This window comes from Girardinichthys multiradiatus, chromosome Y, assembly GCF_021462225.1.
Source record: "Girardinichthys multiradiatus isolate DD_20200921_A chromosome Y, DD_fGirMul_XY1, whole genome shotgun sequence".
NCBI lineage: Eukaryota > Metazoa > Chordata > Actinopteri > Cyprinodontiformes > Goodeidae > Girardinichthys > Girardinichthys multiradiatus.
This window is the reverse complement of record NC_061818.1, coordinates 15,003,177-15,024,152: the sequence shown is the minus strand read 5'-3', so window position 1 is coordinate 15,024,152 and position 20,976 is coordinate 15,003,177. Positions and strand designations below refer to the sequence as shown.

Genomic DNA, 20,976 nt, shown 5'->3' with positions numbered 1-20,976 from the left:
GTACGTGTACCTGTTTTTTAGTTAGAAATCCCACAAGCAGATTGTTGTTTTTAATGTGTCTTTCCCTAACAAACTCATCCTACTCTCCTCCCTAGGCAAAGTTACTCTGCATGTGTATCACCCTCTTTCAAAATGAGGAAAACGAAAGACAAAGGGAGTTATATTCCCAGAAACCACGTGATTTACAAGAAATTGATGGGTAAGTTTTATGTTTGTAGAAAAGCTATAATATATTAATGTTATCACATGTTCCCCGAGGGGTGACTGAATAAACGGCAAAAAATTGTCTGGCCTACTGCCTTTCCTGGCTGGTGTGGCAGGTTCAGGGCTGGGTTCCAGGGTGGCTTGGGGCCTGTTCTGCGTCCGGGTGGGGTGGCTGCCTCTGTGCTGGGAGAGGGTTGCCTCCCCGGCATCCCTGGCCCAATGGGTGGGCCGGAAGCTGTAGTGGCTGGGGTTGGTGGCATGGATGGGGCAGAATATGCTCTGTGGTTGGGAGTGGGGTTAAGGGATTTGGGTTTTGTTTCTGTGTACAGGGGGGGTTTGGAAGGTGGGTCCATTTGCCAGACCTGTGTGGTGCCTGGGGTCCTGGCTGGTCCGACAGGTCGCTAGATCCTTGGCTGCTGGATGTGGGATTACTTCGATTGGCTGACCCGGGTTGTCCTTCACTGTGCATGAAGGAGTTAAAGGTGGTTACCTTATACATGTTTTTAAATATTTAGAAGCAACTATATCTGGTTTCAGGGGTTTTCTCAATTTTATAAAATGTATTTAGCTCCTGATGCTGTTTTCAGGTTTTTCTCTCTGAGGCACCAGTGTCTGAGACTTATTAGTCTGATGCCTTTTTTTTCTAATTACCTCTTTACTGAGAGTTTATTTTTTGATGCCTTTTTTCTGAGACCCGAGGATGTCCTAAAATATACACTGTATTTCAGGTTAAAATAAGGTTTGGATCAATAGTCCAACTGCTTGTTATCAAAAATAGCAAATCAGCAAACATAACACAATTAGGCATCTAGATGTGGTGAATGTGACTTCCAGAATTTCAGACTGGGCATTAGAAAGAGGATTTAGCTGACTAAACATAAGAAGGTTGTTGGGACCAGAAAAGCTAGTCTGAGTATTTTAGAAAGTACCAATTTATACCTTCGCACACAATCATCTCTTGGGTTTACAGAGAATGGTCCAAAAAAAGAGAAAATATCTACTAAGTGAAAATTGTGTGGTTAAAAAGTTGTGTGTCAGAAGAGAAAGGTCAGGTTTAAGATTAAACAAAGGCAATAGTAGCTCAAATAACCATTAATTATAACAACGGTATGATCAATAACATCTATGAATGCAAAACATGTCAAATCCTGAAGCAGATGGGCTACAGTAGCTGAAGACCTCACTAGATGCATCCAGGAAAGTTAGGCCCTTCAAGGCTAGATAATAACAGATTGGAAAAACATCGCCTGGTCCAATGAGTCCTAAATTCAGCTCTGACATACAGATTGTGAGTGTTGTTGTTGTTGGCCATCTCCATTCCCCTACGATAAAAGTGTGCCCATCTTCTGATGGCTACTTTTATCAGGATAATGCACTTTCTTGAAAACATTACCAAAATCTCCGAGCAATGTTTCCGAAACCTTGTTTATTCTATCCAATGAAGAAAGCAATCAAGGCAGCTCTAAAGGAAAAAAGAAGTCCAACCTGGTACTTACAAGGTGTACCTAATATAGTGGGCGAGTTTCCTGGTCACAGACTGCTTAAGAGATTTCATCTCCTTTGAGTCAAGCTTGGACTGCAAAAGCTGCTGGAGATCAGGACTCTACCACTACTTTATTATTATTATAATTTACCACTACTACTTATTATTAAATACTCACAATCAACCAAGCTTGAGTTTTCCTTTGTTTCGTTTGTGTTAAATATTGCAATCAGTTGGAAAAGGTAAAAGTGAAAAGGGAGATTAGAGATGGGAAAAGACAGTGGTTTTAGAAAGGAGCACAGTGCATGTTCTGGAAGGAAGAATGTGGAAGACACGGAAAGTAGAGTTCGAAGGAAATGACTGGACAACTGACTGACTGATAATATTTCTGTGTGCAAAATCCAAACCTATACTAAACTTTTTTTCTTCTGCCTCTCAAACCCACATGAGCACACACACACACAGGATTTTACTGCAACTTCCACGTTTTTGAATCTGGACATGAGACACCTGCCCTCCCCATGGTTACTCCACCAAAGACGCTTCTTCAACATGCCCTGAAAGAGAGAGGGCCTGCCTGCCTGCCTGCTGCACATGACAGTTAGCCAGAAGAGCGATACACTGGACTCATCTTGAAAGCACATTTTATGAGGGCAGAAGAGAAACAGGCCGGAGCAAAGTTCCTTATCCCTCCTGAAGAGGTTAAAGTGAACAAGGAAGGAGACAATGTCCCGCCGACAGAGTTGGGAAGGGCCTGGGTTTTTGGACTGATAGAGGACTGTGTGCCATGATAATCTGACTCTTGAGCAATCAAGAAACACACACATTTGCATATATCTTTTCTATTTTCTGCAATGAAGATGTCATTGTTTTTCTAGCTGTTTTGACCCACATGCAGAAATACACTCAGGAAACAGGAAAGGTTTAATACCTTTATTAAGAAGGGTAAGAATGCTGGGAACTGGAACTCGCCGCTGTATGGAGAAGGGATAAATAATAAGTGACTGATATTGCTGAGAGTTTTTGATCTTGATATAATTCTGCTTACAGTTGAAGACTTGAAGATCTGCCAGGAAGGGGGAAGTTGGATGGAAACTCCAGGTTGTGTGAGGTGAGTAAATTGGTCCAGGTAATCCTGTCTTGCTTGCTCTTGAAATGAAGGTGGCACCAGGTGGGTCTTTCTTGGAGGGTGAGCACCTTGGAGGGTGAGCTAGGTTCGTTTGCAGGTAAGCCTGAGGAGCCTTGGAACCAGAGCGTAGCCAACTGCGAAGATAATCCGTGAAGTTCTCTTGGAAGGAGCAAATCTGGGTTCTCTGCATAATCAGACTGGAGACTGAAGCTCTGGACTAGAGATAACCTGGGAAGGAGGACACGAGAAGGTAAGCACTCAGAAGTAATCACAAAGAGACTTGTTTTTGCAACCAGTGGATCAGATGGGACCGGACAGTTGATGGGACGTATGTCCGATTTGGGGATCCGGTTCCAGGGTCAGGTTTTACTCTGAGGGCCCGGGATATCAAGTCCTCTATATACCACGTAAGGGCTCCAATAACGCAGCTTGGAGGCAGGATGGGAGCCGGTTCCTTGTTTGAGTCGTCTGCGGAGAACTGTACAGAAAGGGCGTCAGGCTTTATATTCTTAGAGCCAGGCCTGTAGGAGATCGAAAGATTAAAATGGAAAAAGAAAAGGGACCAACGAGACTGGCGAGGGTAATACGTTTGGCTGCTTGAAGGTAGGCTATGTTTTTATAATCTGTCCATACCACAACTGGGTGTTCAGCGCCCTCCAGCCAGTGACGCCACTCCTCCAGGGCCATTTTAATCGGCAGTAGTTCTTGATCTCCTACATCATAATTTTTCCCAGCCGAATTGAATCTGAGGGAGAAAAAGGCACAAGGGTGAACTTTGTCGTCAGAATCAGAGACTTGGGACAGCACGGCTCCTACTCCAATGTCAGATGCATCCACCTCAACAGTGAATTGTTTGGACAGGTTTGGATTAATGAGAATGGGGTCTTGAGAGATACTGTCCTTGAGTCTGTGAAAAGCTGCATCTGGCTCGGGAGTCCACTCAAAGGAATGTAAAGGAATGTTTAGAGGACGTTAAAGCAGTTAATGGGGCAGCGGTTTGACTGTAATTTCTAATGAACCTTCTGTAGAAATTAGCAAAGCCCAAAAACTGTTGAAGCTATTTACATGAGTCCGGAGTAGGCCATTCGAGTACAGCTTTTATCTTGTCTGGATCTGAACGAACCTGCCCACCCTCTAGGATGAATCCAAGAAATAAAACAGTTCTTGTGAAACTCAAATTTTTCAGCTTTTACATAAGGTCTATTTTCTAGGAGACGTTGTAGGACCAGACGGACGTGTTGTTGATGCTCTGAGAGGTTTTTGGAGTAAATGAGGGTATTATCTAGATACACAAAGATAAAACGATCAATGAAGTCCCTCAGGACATCATTTACAAGAGACTGAAATACTGCAGGGGTGTTACAGAGGCCAAAAGGCATGACAAGGTATTCACAGTGCCCCAAGGGGGTCTTGAAGGCTGTCTTCCATTCGTCCCCCTGGCGGATGGTAAGCATTACGGTGGTCGAGTTTGGAGAATATGGTTGCTTCCTGAACTGGTTCAAAAGGAGAAGAAATGAGTGGGACAGGGTATTTATTCTTCACTGTTATTTGGTTGAGGCCTCTGTTGTCAATGCATGGACGAAGGGAACCATCCTTCTTTCCGATAAAGAAGAACCCAGCCCCCAATGGGGAAAATGAAGGGCGGATGATACCCGCAGCTAAGGATTCATTGATATATTTCTCTAGAGTCTGTCGTTCAGGGCGTGATATATAGCAGGAGGGCAGGGGAGCCCAAGGGAGAAGGTTTATGGCGCAGTCATAAGGTCTGTGAGGAGGTAAAGACAGAGCTTTGATCTTACTGAAGACCTGTTTTAGGTCCATGTACTCTTCAGGGACTGATGATAAATCTCAGCTGCTCCAGTATCAGATTCGGGTTGCTTGGGCAAACAGCAGAATGTAAACAAAATGAGAGGCAGCTAGTGGACCAGGAGCTTATTTGACAGTTAGACCAATTAAGGAGTGGATTGTGTTTCTGCAGAAGAACGTTTATTAACCGCTGCTTATGTGACACGCTTGCTTGACGTTGACAGACGTAGCGGGTTAAAATATTATTTTAGGGCTAGAAAATTCTCTTCAAAAGAGCGAAAAAGCAAAATTGTATTTATCATCTAGTTAGAGCTCAAAAGGCAATGAATCATTTTGCTAAAGAAAGAACTCACCATGGCCATCAATGCTTTGTTCGCTAGTTGTTTAATGTTGTAACTTATATATTTTTAAAACAGAAAAATTAATTTAATTGGTCTAAGTGAATCTTTTTAGCACATCTTGCTATTTATCTCTACAGCCTCTGGTCTGATCTGGCTGGGCTGTTCAGCGAGGCTTTGTGCTGCTCTGTCCAAAGCCTTGTTAACATACGTGGAGACCATTCCTTTGCTCGGCCTTTTATTTTGTCGGCTCCAGCATTCTTCTCTGTCATCTGATGTCTGAGCAGGCCTTGCGCCAGTGCTCTGTTGTCCAAGCAGGCTCTGCTGTGGATGTTCAGTTTGGTTCTCCAAATTAACAGGCTGTAATTCATTGAGTAATCAGTCAGAAAGTTACAAAATACCAGGCAGCTTCCTTCATGAGACTTTGCCTCGGTTCGACAGACACAATATTTTCATCCCTTCTGCCATAAACAAACATTTCCATTCTTTAATTGCTGCATTATTGTTTCTGCAAGATGAGTTAATTTATTTATTTTATTTATTTTTAAGCATAAAAACTTTGTATTTGTAAATTATTATCATGCCACTGTATATAAAATTTTGAGAAACACATTAAAATGACAGGCAACACTTTCCTCCATTTCAGAAACGTTCTTCGTTTAAACATTCAGTTAAACCCCATAAAGACTTAAACATACCAGTTGTCCTTTTGATGGTTAAGAAAATATAAACACCTTAGTTTGTATTTAGACAAGTCTTCCTGCATCAGGCAGTTAACATTTAAGCTACGACTAGAAAAGAACAAATTAGATAAAAACTGGATTCTCACTTCAATTATGGACATTCTATCAATTTCTTGAGCATTTGTGAAGTTAATTTAGACTCCAAGGTAACTGCAGACCACTCCACGCTCACATGAATTTAAACTGTTTAGTTATTCAATCATAAGTCCGGACTTTGTGAGCACTAAGAGGCACGCAGCCAAGGAGTTCCTAAAAACCTGTCATTCTTCTGTGAATAAATTATCAAAAATAAAGAAAAAGGAAAAAAAAATGGATAAACAAATGTTAGTGACAATAAACCCACATGTATGACAGATGGATTCAACACTTAGATGAACACATAGACAGACATTTAAACACATTTAGACAGACATATGTCGGCATTTGACTTTCATACTTTTCTTTTTACATCATATATGCATTTTGCTCCCCACATTTGTGTGTCTGTTCTTTGTTTCTGTGTGTGCGTTCGTGTATATGTGTTGTGTTTGTGTGCTATGCATGTGTACGTGTTCATGTGTGGGTGCTGTGTACCACATAGCCACACTCTTTTCGTCATACCCTGGTGGAAAGCAAGACACGGCGTGTGTGCAGGCACACACACACACACACACACACACACAACTTCCAAATTCCATTCCTTGAGCCTGCAGAGAGCCTTTTTTCTAGGTTTCAGTCAGTTTCTACCAGAAACTCCTTCCCTATTTAAAGTGTGCGTTCATTCTAATCAAAGTGCATAAGTTTACGTCTATCCCTCAAGAGTGAAAAAAGGTTCAAGCAGTAATTTTAACCAGTAACACAGCTATAGCTACATTTGACATGGTCATAACTCAACATTTAACCCATACCTGTAAGAACCATAAAATAAATCAAAGCAAAGCTTCTGGTGCGCACCACAAAAGCTTATTTGTTGCTTTAACACAGCAAGTGAAACTTAGAAAGCATTTAAAGTAATCAAAATCAAAACATGCAGTTGTTTGTTTCTCATCACATGCAACTTGCTTCAATGGCCACACTCATACAGATTCCAGTCTGACATCGCATACAACTCACATAAATGCAAAACACCATCATTCATACATCATTCAGAGATTCACCCATTCATCAATCTGCCATACGACCTTTTCATTCATACATCTCATCCACACTTTTTCATCATTTTCCATGCCCTTCATGTCCCCGGGCGTCCACTGACCTGATTAATAGTTTGTTGATGGTCAGGTGAGTCAATTTCAAAATTTTTATTTGTGCACACATTTTTTAATTATTACATTATTGACTCTAATTCCTTTAACATGATTAATTTAACATCTCTGCAGAACACCAATCACCACAGAGATCTTAAAAATACTGCAGCTTTCTCAGTTTGAGGCTTTGACTCTCCAAGAGGTCATCTTTGAATGCCCCTAGGAAAGAAAAAAAAACCTGGGCACGTGCACTTAACTGCAGTTTCTCTTTGCCTTCCAGGCAAATATTACTTGGCACTTAAAATCTCTGCCTCTCGGGCATTTCAAAGAGGTTTCAACTTACCTCTACTCAGTCCACCGGCTACTTATTTTCAAGGCCACTACGTGCCTTTTATAACGTTTCTTTTTATGTATCAAAATAGCTGTTTCTCTGCAAGGAGGCTTAATTCTTGGAGAGAAATCAGTATCAACACCAAGCACTCTATTATTTAGGACTATTTCTGTCATGGAACCACAACTTTAGCCGGGACATAAACATTACTTCAAGACTGCCAGGTAGCCAATTCGAACTTTGTATTTTTTAATGTCAGCCTCCTTGCGCACGCAAGCACATGTCAGTACATTAAGGTAAACAAGATGTCCTGTTTAATTTAAAAGGGATACATCAGATTTCGTTCACTTGAATTAATAACCAGAGCGGAGGACCTATGGACAGCCGTATTTCTAAAGTGTAACAGAAGCGACAGATGATCTTACCCCTTCTGGTACATCAGGCCCATTTCAGAAGTTCATGTATCTTCGCCTGGATTGGCCACTTTTCTCTTCTCCCTCAGCAAACAAAGCCCCACGTTGGGTGCCAATATTTTGGGAGAACAAAGTTTACTAACTTAAAAATGATGAAGAGACAACTGGTTTCCTCTCAGAGCCGAACATGGGGACCTTTTATTCAAAACACATCTCTGAATACATCTTCATACAAAATCCCAAAGAATCCCCAAAAATCCCTGACACAAGTCAAGATATATATACAACAGTCATATCATTGTTCTGTATGTGAGACTTTTTGACCAATCAGATGTACCCTTTCACTTACAAACATTTTGGCACCAACAACATTGATTCTCAAGAGCAGTTTCCTGGAACACAGATCCGGCCAACATCTGCATGAAATCAAAACTAGTCTATGTGACAGTTTACAATAGCATTCTCATGCTTTTGGTCAACTCCTCATTCCTGAGCTAAACTGGACTGCTGAAACAATGTCAAAGTGACCTGGCTGGAGTAATGAGATTTCCTGGCCGAACTGCAATTACAAGCCCATCAATCATTCCTCACGCCAAGAACTTTTCCCTAATGTAATCTGTTTCCAGACGGCTTGCATGCTGTTCAGAGTGACCCTTCCCTTATTCCCAGAACAATACTTCACAGAATTAATCTTGCACATGGTAAACACAATAATAACACTTTTAATCTAACAAACGAAGCTTTAAGCTTCCACAATAATTTATACCATTAGATACTTTCCAGTTAATTCTTTCAGAGAAGCAAGTTCTCTCTCTTGCCGTGAAATATTCAGGGTCAATTATTCTAGTTATTAAAAGTTATTAAAAAGCAGAGAAAGTTACAACACCTCCAAAACTCAACAGTAGCCATGTGTTTCAATGTAAGCCTCAGGACAGATCTCATGAAGGAGCATTTTCAAAACCCATTGCATGCGTAACACCTGATGGGCTTCTCCTTCAGGCATTATTTTCTGTTGTCAGAGTTTGTATCCTATAAATCTAATGGGTAGAGACCTCATGAAAACAGGCTTAGTTTAACTGCAGGTGGTCCTCATACAGTCTCTGAAAAAAACTATGAAAGGCTTGGTTCTGCAGTTTGGTTGTTTTTTTCCGCTGGGGAAGGAAAGGAAACCTAATCACTTCTGTGTTGCACAGGAATAGAGATCACTTGTTGTTTTCCCTAAGATATCACCAGCTAAAACCTTTTAAAACTTGTGAGAGTAATTGGTTCTGTTAAATACAATTTCCATGGCAAAAAAAAAAAAAACATTAAAATGGGAATGGAAAGATATTGGGTTATTTTTGTTTCTGAAGGTAAGAAAGAATCTGATTGGACAGTGGTACCACAAAATTCAACTAATCTCATGATCTCTAAAAGACTCTGCATAGAAAAGGCCTTCGTCCAGAACTGTGGAATTATTTTCCACCACAGTATCAAATTCTTTAAGCCTGCTTTTACTTTATTTTAAAACAGATCTGTGTTTTAGTTTTGGTTTGTTTTTTTTTTTTTTAGCATGTTTGTCTGAAGTTTCTTGTGAACTGGGTTAGGGGCAAATTAGGAGCTGTGAAATACTGATTGCAATCCCTAAATCCTATTATTGCCCTAGCCAGAAAGTAATACACTCTTAGATCTGGAGATATTTAGCCAATCCTTCAATCACTGCAGAAAGCTGTCATCATTGTTTAATGCAGTGGTCCTCAACCTGTGGTTCCTGGACTCCTGAAGCCTGTGAGCCATAGATTTTGGGTCCATAAAATTATAATACTTCATTAAAGGTAGACCCATTTCCTATTAAAAAAACAGATCTAAGCCAGTGATGAGTTTCAGTCATTTTGATAGCACTTAGAGAATCTATCAACAACGGTAAAGATGTGTTTCAGTCAGATGGCGGGAGACCAGTGACGAAGTCAATAGAGATGTGGGACCATGGGCGACTGGGGGTAGACAGAGGTTGAAGAAGACCGGCAGGAGGTTGATTTGAGTTCTTGTTACGGGCACATGTGGGACAAGCTGCGACAAACTCTCTAATGTCGGGATTCATAGTGGGCCACCAGAAATACCTCTTGGTAAAAGTGATGCTTCAAAAATAAAACCCAAGAAGGTCACAGAAGAAACACCGAATTCACATTTTTCGGCTTTTACAAAGAGTTGGTTTTCATAAAGCCTCTGGAGTATGGTCCTGACATGCTGGTGATGCTGATCAATGTTCTGAGAGAAAATCAAAATATTATCCAGATAAACAAACACAAAGAGGTTGAGGAAATCACGGAGAACATCATTTATAAGAGCCTGAAAAACAGCGGGTGCGTTGGTCAATCCAAAAGGCATCACCAAATATTCAAAATGTCCCAGGGGATTGAAAGCTGTCTTCCACTCATCACCCTCTCGGATCCGAACCAGATGATACGCATTGCGCAGGTCGAGCTTGGTAAAAATCTTGGCAGAGTGTAATTGGTCATGTATAGAATCAATGAGTGGTAAGGGGTACTTATTTTTGATTGTGATTTGATTCAACCCCCTATAATCAATGCAGGGTCTTAATGTGCCGTCTTTCTTACCCACAAAGAAGAAGCCGGCACCAACGGGGGAGGTAGTTGGCCGAATGATCCCGGATGCTAAGGAATCCTCAATGTACTCCTTCATGACTCTTCTCTCCGGTCCAGAGAGATTGTATAGTCTGCTGGATGGTAACGGAGCACCTGGAAGGAGATCAATAGCACAGTCATAGGGGCGATGCATGGGTAAAGAAAGAGCCCCCTGTTTACTAAAAACAGATGCAAGATTGTGGTATTCAGGAGGAATCTTAGACAGATGAACAGGCTCAGGTGGTTCAATTTGTTTGCTAGAGTGAGAGACAGCAGTCTTTAGACAATTCTGGAGACAGTAATCACTCCACTTCTCTACTCTGCCCTCCACCCAATTAATCGCGGGATTATGTCTCTGCAACCACGGAAATCCTAGAACCAATTGTGGGGAGATAGAGGAGACAACAAAGAACTCACCCCATTCATGGTGGTTACCTGAGGTAATGATGTGAAGGTGGGGCACTTTAAACTTCACCTGAGATATGGTTTGACCAGTGATGCCCGAAACAGAAAGGGGGTGGTTGAGAGACTGAGAAGGTATCTTAAGTTTGTCAACTAGATCCAAGGAAATAAGATTCTGTTCCGCACCAGAATCAATAAAAGCATCCACTGGACACTTTTCTTGGCCAATAATAATAGTGACTGGAAAACACAGACGAGATATAGGGGAAAAATGGGACATGCTCATCAAAGTCCCCTGACCTATTGACGAGCCCCCTCTTTTCCCTTCTTAGGGCATCTTGCAACATAATGTCCACCTTGTCCACAATACAAACAAAGACCAGCCCCAAAACGACGTTGTCGCTCTTCAGGAGAGAGACGAGTGTGACCAACCTGCATAGGCTCAGGTTCCACAGATCCCTCCGAAGAGGAAGTGGGTGTATCAAGGTAAGCGGTCCGAGGTGCCATAAAGTGCTGCCACTCTGACTTATGATTCTTCTCTGCTTGTCTCTCTCTTAGGCGGTTGTCAATACGGATTGACAGTTTGATTAAATCATCCAGTCTCACAGGTTGATCTCTTAAAACCAACTGGTCCTTTATCTGATCTGTAAGGGAATTCACAAAAATACCCTTGAGTGCCGCTTCATCCCAACCCACCTCCTGCGCTGCCACCCGGAAGTCGATGGCGAACTCCGCCAATGCCCTCTTTCCCTGTTTGAGGGTAAGTAACTTCTTAGCAGCTGTCTCCTGTTGGAGTGGTTGATCAAAGACTTCCTTGAAGTGACTGAAAAAAACAGCGTAACTCAGAGACTCAATAGGGTTAGTTGTGAGAAAAGCGTGCGCCCAGCATAAAGCAGATCCTTTAGGGAGGTAACAATAAACAATAAATAAAAAGGGATCTTGGAAGCAGCAGACGGAAACAGAGAGGGGGAACGACTAAAAGCCAACTCACATTGGAGAGAAAACCCACCAACATTATTAGGGTTGCCATCAAAAAGTTCAGACGGACGGAAATCAGGTTCTCGGATCCCGGACGAGTGGGTTGTGGGTGGCTGAGGATTCTCAGAACGAGCTGGAGGATTGGAAGGAGCGGGTGAGAGTTTGGTTAATATTTCACTTAAGGCATGTACCATACCACCAAGTTCCGTGAGATGGGCATCTGTCGTCCTTTGTTGTTGTAGCAACTGTTGAAGCATGGTCTCAGTGGATTGGAGGCGTTCCCTCCAGGAGGTCTGTTCATCTTCATCTGATTTGTTTTTCGACATGTCTGCTGGCTGGAACATACTATCATTAATTTACTCAGGTTGTCGAAATATAACCAAATCAGAAGATGACACAGATTCGATGCACAGAATTAGATTGAAATTAGGTTTTATTGTTCCAACTTAGGTAGACCTTGATTAGAGTTGTTAGAAGCCAGAGGATGAGGAAGCCCCAAGGATCCGAGCAGAGAGAGAGTGTTCTGGCGGTGGAAATATTTACAGTGCAGATTTCCTGAAGAAGAGTTCCATATGGCGACAGGCAGGCAGACAGATGGGCAGATCGACAGGACGGCAGGACAACAAGCGATCAGGCAGGCTGACAGAAGTCCACATAACAGAGACTATGTTCCAGCAACAGACTGTGTCAGCAGCTGTCTTAAAAAGCCATGAGCTCATTAGCTGGATGAGTTGCAGCTGAGAACAATGAAGTGCCAGAACCAGCCAGCAGAGATCTCACAATATCTCCAGTAAGGACTTAGTGACAATACGAGAGACACATTGTACTTCGTTTATATAACTGGTGCCCAGCTCCCCAAGACCACATTCTGAAAACCTTTCCGAATGTATGGGGTTAATTCTTTGGAGAAGATTTGAGATTGAGCCAATTTGCTAGTAAAAAATGTTCAGGTTTCATCATTATGCAATGTAGTGTATATGTGTATTGTATGATCTTAGTTTGTTTAGTTGTTCAATGCTGCTTTCCCCTCCTTAAAGATAATTCTCATAGTTCATGTTCTTCATGTAACTAACATTTCCTATAAAAACCCTTTAAGCAAGACAAGCTGTTATAGCAGATCTCAGTGAAATTGTAGCCTTCCTTACTTAATATGGCATTTAAACATGGCTGATCAAATATTAGTCATTTCAAGTTGAGTAGAGAAATACATATTTATATTATCTAGAAATGACAAACCAATTAAAATATACTAAAGCACCAACTCTGATTACAAATTAGACTGTTACAGGTGTGCATTAAATCATTTAAGAGTCGAAAGTCCTACCTTTCTAAGTATATACTTGCCAGGAAGCTGAAACAATTTACACAGATTAATATTATAGCTCGAGAAATGTACAAAAGTGTTATTTATAAAGTGTATATATCAGCATTAAGATAAAAATATAGAATATATGTCCGTATAAATGTTTTCCAAACCACCTTAAAACATTTCTAATCAAATATGTGTTTTCTGAGCCTCTTACTTTCATAGTGTTAGTTTATATATCACAGATACAGTGATAGAAAACCAGGTGGGCAGTGTTTAAAGACAGATAATAAATCTCCTTTCCTTTACAGACTGAACATAGTCCATTATATTGTACAAGAAATAATCTAATGAAGTAGCAACAAGAGTCCAAGAACGAGAAAAATGTCCCACATTTGTGACATTAATCCAACAATAATATGATCCAGACAGTTTCCATTCCTAATGTCTATACTTTGATCTCCTCCTCTTCAGATAAAGAATGGGGTGTTTTTTGGCTTTTTTGGCTCATTTCTCTTGTAAAGGATCCTCCACCGTAATGCCGAGCGAGTACATTAGCGGCTCTCTGGAACCTCTCTGCCTCTATAACTGATTCCTCCTTGTGAGAAGAACAGGAGGACGCATCAGGCGTCCTCACAGACACCCTGTCCTCCTTATGCTCTCTCCAGTTAGGGCTACTTCTTCCGTTTTCCTTGGGCCTAAAAGACCCGCTGCATAGGGAAGGGTTCGGGGAACTCACTGTTGGGGTCTGAACGGGTGTCTCTGTCAGAGAGCTGTTGTCACCTTTTTCCTCTTCATCTCCTTCCTCTTTCTCACTTGCTGCCTGGCTGTGATTGGATATCTGTAGAGAGCTAGGGTTGTCAATCAAAGCAAACACCTCAGTCATTAGAGAAGGGCCAAGGTCAACAATGAATGAGGTCAGGGAGTCAGAGCGAGTCATGGTGCTGCAACCATTGTCTGCTGAAGACGGTTTCCAGACGTCGCCACCTTGAAGCTGTCTTTCAAATCGAGAGACTCGAGGCAGAGTGACAAATCCAGACTGTACACCTGGAAGGAGAAAATTAAAGATAACTCCAGATTAGTTTATACCGCTTATTTAGGTTAAGCAATTCCCCTGTCATACAAACTTACTTAAAATAAAACTTATGTGATAGTGCCAGCTGTATGGGTCATTTATTCATTAAAAATCATGAATGAAAACTTTTGAATAAAATAGCTGCTAATCAGCCATATGACATATAAAGCTCATCCTTGCTCAGAAACAGCACTGATGAAAGTCACTAATGTTATTCTCATAATCTCAGAAAATAGGCCTGGGCCTATCGTTGCTATACTGTTGATATCCATCCTGGATTTAACACACTTGAGCCCAATATTTTGTCACAGAGGCATGAATATGCTCTAGGAATCAAGGAAACAGCACTGGTTTAGATCCTATTTCTCTGACAGATTTCTATGGAGTTAAATTTGTCTCAATATTATTCAATCAAACAAAAAACTAATCTCAATCAAAAAAAAATAATCTCAATCAAAAAAAAATAATCTCAATCAAAAAAATAATATTCAATCAAAAAAAAACTAATCTCAATCAAAAAATATTTAGTTGTGATCAAAACTTTCAGAGTTTTTTCTCACAAAGAGAAAAAAGTTATTTGCAAAACATAAACTTTTATTTGCACATGTCAGAAATCTTTGGTTACGACTCTCGCTCTTTTGGTTTTGACGCTCTCTGTTTTTGGTTGAACTCAAAGAATTTTGAGTTCTGGAAACATGAACATCCTGGGCGGGGCCTAAAGACGAACGCTGTAAGACGTTTCCCTATTGGTTAGCGCTGACTAAAGCAGCAGACTCTGATCCCCCGTATCTCTGAACTTCTGCTCGAACTGCAGGACTTGCAGCGTCGCTTCAGTGAGGAGACATCAACTCTACAGAAGAAAACTGCGGTTAAGTGAACCGACAGTCAGAAATACGCGGTGACGTCAGCCGACACCAGCTCTCTCTTAAAGATTAGCGTCGCGCATACAAGGTGCATTACGGTAATGGAGCAGAAAGGAACCGATCCTGGCAACGGTTGAGAAAATAAGAGGAAAACAGAAAAGTAACCTACAGAACATTTATATTAATTACATTTTTACAACTTTCACATTCATGTTTTATGTAAAAGAATAAATATTTTACTGTACAGTTTTGGAGAAATATCTTGTCAAAGTACCTCAAAATGCTCAACCATTATATGCATTTGTCCCACTTTCAGGAATTTATTTCTCCAAAACCATGAGAGGTGACAACACAATCTTTTCAGATTATATCAGAGGGTCATCTATATTATAACCAGAATTAGTATTTCATAATTTCACTGTAGGTTTCTGGAGAAATACACAACTACCCCAAGTGTAGTATATATAATGCACCTTGTATGCGTGACGCTAATCTTTAAGAGAGAGCTGGTGTCGGCTGGCGTGACCGCGTATTTCTGACTGTCGGCTCACTTAACCGCAGTTTTCTTCTGTAGAGTTGATGTCTCCTCACTGAAGCGACGCTGCAAGACCTGCAGTTCGAGCAGAAGTTCAGAGATACGGGGGATCAGAGTCTGCTGCTTTAGTCAGCGCTAACCAATAGGGAAACGTCTTACATCGTTCGTCTTTAGGCCCCGCCCAGGATGTTCATGTTCCCAGAACTCAAAATTCATTGAGTTCAACCAAAAACAGAGAGCGTCAAAACCAAAAGAGCGAGAGTCGTAACCAAAGATTTTTGACATGCGCAAATAAAAGTTTATGTTTTGCAAATAACTTTTTTCTCTTTGTGAGAAAAAACTCTGAAAGTTTTGATCACAACTTAATATTTTTTGATTGAGATTAGTTTTTTTTGATTGAATATTATTTTTTTGATTGAGATTAGTTTTTTGTTTGATTGAATAATATTGAGACAAATTTAACTCCATAGATTTCAGTTTGTTCATGATAATTGTACTTAATTACTGCATACCACAAGGTTTATGATTGGACCAATTCACCTTAGAACCTGTCTTTTTATTTAAGACATAAAAAATGTTAATGTGTGAGCACCTTACAATGAGACTGCTTAGGTGATGGATGGCATTAATTAAAAGAAGAACACAATAACTAGGTGTTGCAGTGGGTGACATGAATAAAAGCACATCAATTGGCGCCTTTAGCAAACATCGGATGGTTGGTGCTGAGACAGACTTCAGCTGATTTAAAGCTTATTAAAATAACAAGATTGAAAATGATCACTGCTATAGGTTGTTTATTGATGGTGCTGATGTGTGCTGCCCTTTAGCCTCCAGTAATATTGATGTAAAGAACCTCTGTACTATCTTCAATTAGGCACATATTATTTCACTTCCATAGTAAATAAGTTTCAAGGACACCTTTTTTCCATTTAATGCCAAAGTTACTACTATTCTTTCCTCCAGCAATGCAGAAAGCTTCCAGACTTGATTATTATTATTCTTCATGATCAGGTTGTCCAAAAATGGACTAAAACACAAAAATAAGGATAGATAATATTTCTCCAATTTTAGGTTTTGAATCCAGAGTAACTATATATTTTTTCTCTTGACAACTATGTGAACTACAAAGCTCTGCTTAACTTTAAAGAAACTGGTAGTTTAATATTATTGAATATATATATAATAGAAAGCTATTTTTTTTTTATTCAAGGACCAATGTACAGTACTCCTGCTCTGAGTATGTCAGATTAACAATTAACACACACATTAGGCATGAGGACAAGTTGGCGAATAAAAGGAAGGTCCATTCAGCATGTGCATAAACCCTACCAGGTGGTTTGCTGAAAAAGGTCATGTTACAATTATATTACATTTATAGTACATATGATGTTCAATAAAAGTTTCATTAATAAGGAGAAATCAAACATTCCTCCAATAAGGTATACATAGTTATGGTCTAAATGCAAACATGCAGTCTTTAAAGGAACCGTTTGAAATTAAAAGCTTCATTCACTCCAGCATGTTTAGCATTAATGTTTGAGTACATTTCTCTCTCTAGGAGAGCAGCTTTAGTAGATCACGCCCTCAGGCTAGAAGACTTACATGTTTCAGTTTATGTAAGATGGGTGAAGAACCATATCTGACTTGGTGAGAATGCCTAGATAATAGCATATTCCATGTTTTGGGTGTTGGAGCTCTGTGGGCCAGTATGGACATTTAAACAGGGACATGTAAATGTAAATCATGACTTCCTCTCATTTGACCCAGACATTAAGTAAATGTGAAATTTGTCAGCTATGTCCTGAAGTCCTATGTGTGTACTGCCTATTATAATGAAACTTTATCTCAGTTTTACCACTAAAATACAAACTAGGACAGTACATTATTTCCAGACTTGCTCTAACTTACCAATGTCTTTAATACATAGAAACTATTTGGGCTTTTGTTCAGCAATGCAGCTGTCTCACCAGAAGGTGGCGGTATCAACCAAGAGTTTAGAGGTTTCCCACTGTCATCCTGACAGTGTTAAACTTGTACATTTCATCACTTCAACATATGCACAGCTGCAGGTAAAGATGGGTGTAAATGAAAGCCAGTAACTATAAAAAGTACAATCATTCCCAAGTCCTCTGTCTCTCTCTGCCTGGTCAAAATCCCTCTAACTGGGCAAATTCCTTTTGAATTGGGTAAGACTCTGAAAGGGGCAAGGGGATTTCTATCCCCTATACACAGCTGCCACACAGGCTCTGATTGGTGAGCAGATACAACAAATGGTGGGTTTGTGCTCATTCTCTCAGGCCGACACACACAAACACAAGAAATGACAGGAAATATCCGGTAAGTTTGTTTCTGCTCAGTAGACCAGCTGCAGGTGTTTGTGTTTGTAGGTCTAATCATGCACAGGTGTTGCCAAGGTGATTCCAGATGAGTCAGAAGAAGCTTGGATGTTTGCTGGTTGTCTTGGAGGATGGTGGGGAAAAGATGTAAAACAAAAAGGGGGACTTGTTTTCTCTGTTTCTCCTGACGTTTATAGTCCTGGTTGCACCAAGGTGGTGAGAGAACACAAGAAGAGTATAGAAACTTTAATGATGCAATATATCACTGCACTAAGTTAGAGTTGCTTTGTTTTGAATTACTGTTATGATCACACCTACAGTGTTTTGCAAAAGTATTCACAGCCCTAGAGCTTTTTCAGGGTTTGTTCTGTTACATCTAAAAACATTTTTTTTTACCTTTTTATGTGGCATGCTGCAATATGCCTTAAGAAAGTTTCAGTGCATATTGCTGCCTATAGAAGTCCCCCTTTGGTATACAGAGTCCATCTGTGTGTCAAATAAATCCAGATGTTCTGTGAAGGCCTCAGAGGCTTGTTAGAGAACATTAGCTAATGAACAGCATCACGAAGACCATGAAACACAGCAGATAGGTCTGGGAAAAAGTTAAAAGCAGGGTGAGATTATGAAACATTATTCCAAGCTCAAAGAGCATGGCTGAATGCGTCAAAACAAAAGAAAATAGATATATATATATATAGCTCATCTGCAAACTTATTACAACATGGCCTTCAACCTAAACTTCCAAGTCAAGCAATCCATTAATCGGAGAAGCAGCCAAAGAGGCCAATGGAAAATGAGTAGGAGCATCCACAGCTCAAGTTGAAAAGTTTGTCGACATAACTATTATTTTGGCACTCTACAAATGGAGGAGCAAGGAAAAAGGCATTTCTGAAAGAAAGCTATAAGAAGTCATGTTTGCAGTTTCCCGCAAACCATGTAGTCGACACAGCAAATGTGGAGGAAGGTGCTCTGGTCAGATGAGACCAAATTAGAACAGTGTGGTCTACAGGCAAAGCGCTGTGTGGCAGAATACTAATACTAAACATCCCCCTGACCACACTATCCCCATCATGCTGTGGATAAGCTTTCCTTCAGCAGAACAGGAAAGCTGATTGGAAGATGGTTAGAGCTAAAAACAGGGCAATCCTGGAGGAAAATCTGTTTGAGACTGCTAAAGCGTCAACAATGAGGCAAAGGTTTATTATTTTAACATTTGCAATTATTAATGTCTGTGTCTTAAAAGTAACACATGTTGGCTGTGATGACTGCTGAATGCACACATGATGCCCAGTCTGAAGAAAATGACAGTCCTGCTGATACAGACTTAAGTACCATGGACCATAAAAGGTTTGGCCTGACTTGCTCTCACAGTGTTGTTCATAATATGTTCTTTCACCTACCTGTCCTGCCTCGTTTGATTAATGTTGATTTATTTAATATAAATTAATCTGCGACACTGAGGATCTTGCTTCATCATCTACTGAAACAATCATGTTTGAGTATGATCTCAACCTTTAAAGTATCTCTGCTTACTTTTAATGCAGATAATCCCCTCTAAGATCCTTAACACCAATCCTATGCTGGCACTGATTATCTGTCTTATCTCACCATATGTGCAGAAGGAGTCATCCGCCGAGCTGATGGAGTTGGGGAACAACGCCCTCTGTAGGCACCCATTGACAGAGTCAATGTTCAGGTGAGGCAAAGAGATGGCATTTTTAATGATGGGTGAGATGTCTGGAGGTGGAGATGACAAATCCCGAGAACCCCCTCGGGGCCGAGGTCCAGAGGTTCTCCGTACATGGCGAAAGGTGCGTGTGAAGAAGCTGGATGACTTGGAGCTGCTCGCTGAGTCCGGACTTCCCGGCTCCCGGATGCCCCCATAGTTGCTTAGGAAGGAAGTGTCACCAAACACGTCTCCACCGCGGCCCACGTGCATGGTGTGACGGAAGTCCCCAAGGGGGGGGCTGATCATGTCCACTGAGAGGTCGCTCTTGAAGCGACGTTTACCCTGAGAGCCAGACACAAGGCCTTTAATCCCTGGTAGTTTTCCCAGACTCATGATGGAAGAAAAGTTGTAATTTCCCTTTAAAAAGGACTGATAATGTCTGGACTTTCAGTTTACATCAGTCAAGGATAAAATCCAGCTTTGGGTCCACTGTAAAATCAGAGAGAAAAATCAAATCATTGAAGGACAGAAAGCAAAAATGTTCAGCCGTTCAGTATAAAACCCATCCTTCAAACATTCACAGCAAGACCCGGTGCTTCTATTTATGATCTACACAATGGATCCCAGGACAGCCACTTACATCTGTTTATATACTTATCTTTTTTCCCTGCACATATTTTCCAAACAACCAAACTCTCTTCTTCTGCACAGCAGCAACTTTCAGTCACGACTAAATAACAAATAGGAGAAATTACAAGGCCATACTGGGTTTCCTCTGGTTACCACAGTCCATGTGGTTGGAGAGTTCTGGCCTGCCTGGGCACTGGGTATATTTGGTTCAGTGGATGGCTGCCCAGACATACATAATTCAACCACATGTATACACATACTGAATTCTGCTGTGTGATGAAAGCCATTTAAAGGCTGGTGTTTACTCTTGATTTTTGTATTACTTAGACATCAGGAACTGCACTGATCTCAGGTGAAATTTGCCACCTATAAGAGGATCACCTCCCCTGGAAACCTTATAAAGCTAGAACGTTCTCAGCCTTTAACCCAAACCTATGAAAAATACTTGTAGTTAAACTCCATCTTCAGGACACTGCCAGCATATTTGTGGAAATTTAAACAACTCTAAAAGGGGAATATAAACAACTGTCTCACTCTACGGAGCAGATCTTTCATAATAAAACACAATTCTGTCTCCTTACCTTATTTTATCAACCTACAAAAACTTTATACAGTTTCTCGTATGATTACAAAATAAATAAAACCTTTCAACAACAAAAACTTGAATCATTCCCTTACTGTAAGTGTGGCCTGATCATAAATTCCAACAAGACCTTCAGTGTTTTTTTGTCAGGTCAAGGTGAAACAGCAGGGGCCCATGGTCATGTGCTGTCTCCTACTAGAAAAGGTTTATCCATGTGTGTGGCATCATGCTGTCCACGGGACATCCTGTCGCTTTTGTTTTTAGTTCACTGGTTCCTCTGCACTAAAGATCCAAGTCCTCTC

At 40.7% G+C, this 20,976-nt stretch overlaps 1 protein-coding gene across 1 annotated transcript; it reads right to left on the bottom strand.

Moving 5' to 3' along the window:
* Positions 1-12,874: 12,874 nt before the first annotated feature.
* Positions 12,875-19,856, bottom strand: LOC124864559 (cdc42 effector protein 1-like). The gene is made up of 2 exons (XM_047359384.1): positions 19,401-19,856; positions 12,875-14,030 (listed from the first exon to the last, which is right to left on the bottom strand). The coding sequence occupies exons 1-2, from the start codon at positions 19,852-19,854 to the stop codon at positions 13,432-13,434; spliced, it is 1,053 nt and encodes a 350-aa protein (XP_047215340.1). The 5' UTR covers positions 19,855-19,856; the 3' UTR covers positions 12,875-13,431.
* Positions 19,857-20,976: the final 1,120 nt, after the last annotated feature.

Coding starts and splice junctions, on each gene's coding strand:
- LOC124864559 (XM_047359384.1), bottom strand. CDS start 19,854: ATGAGTCTGGGAAAACTACCAGGGATTAAAGGCCTTGTGTCTGGCTCT. Junction 14,031..19,400: donor TGACTCCTTCTGCACATATG/GTGAGATAAGAC, acceptor TTCTCCTTCCAG/GTGTACAGTCTGGATTTGTC.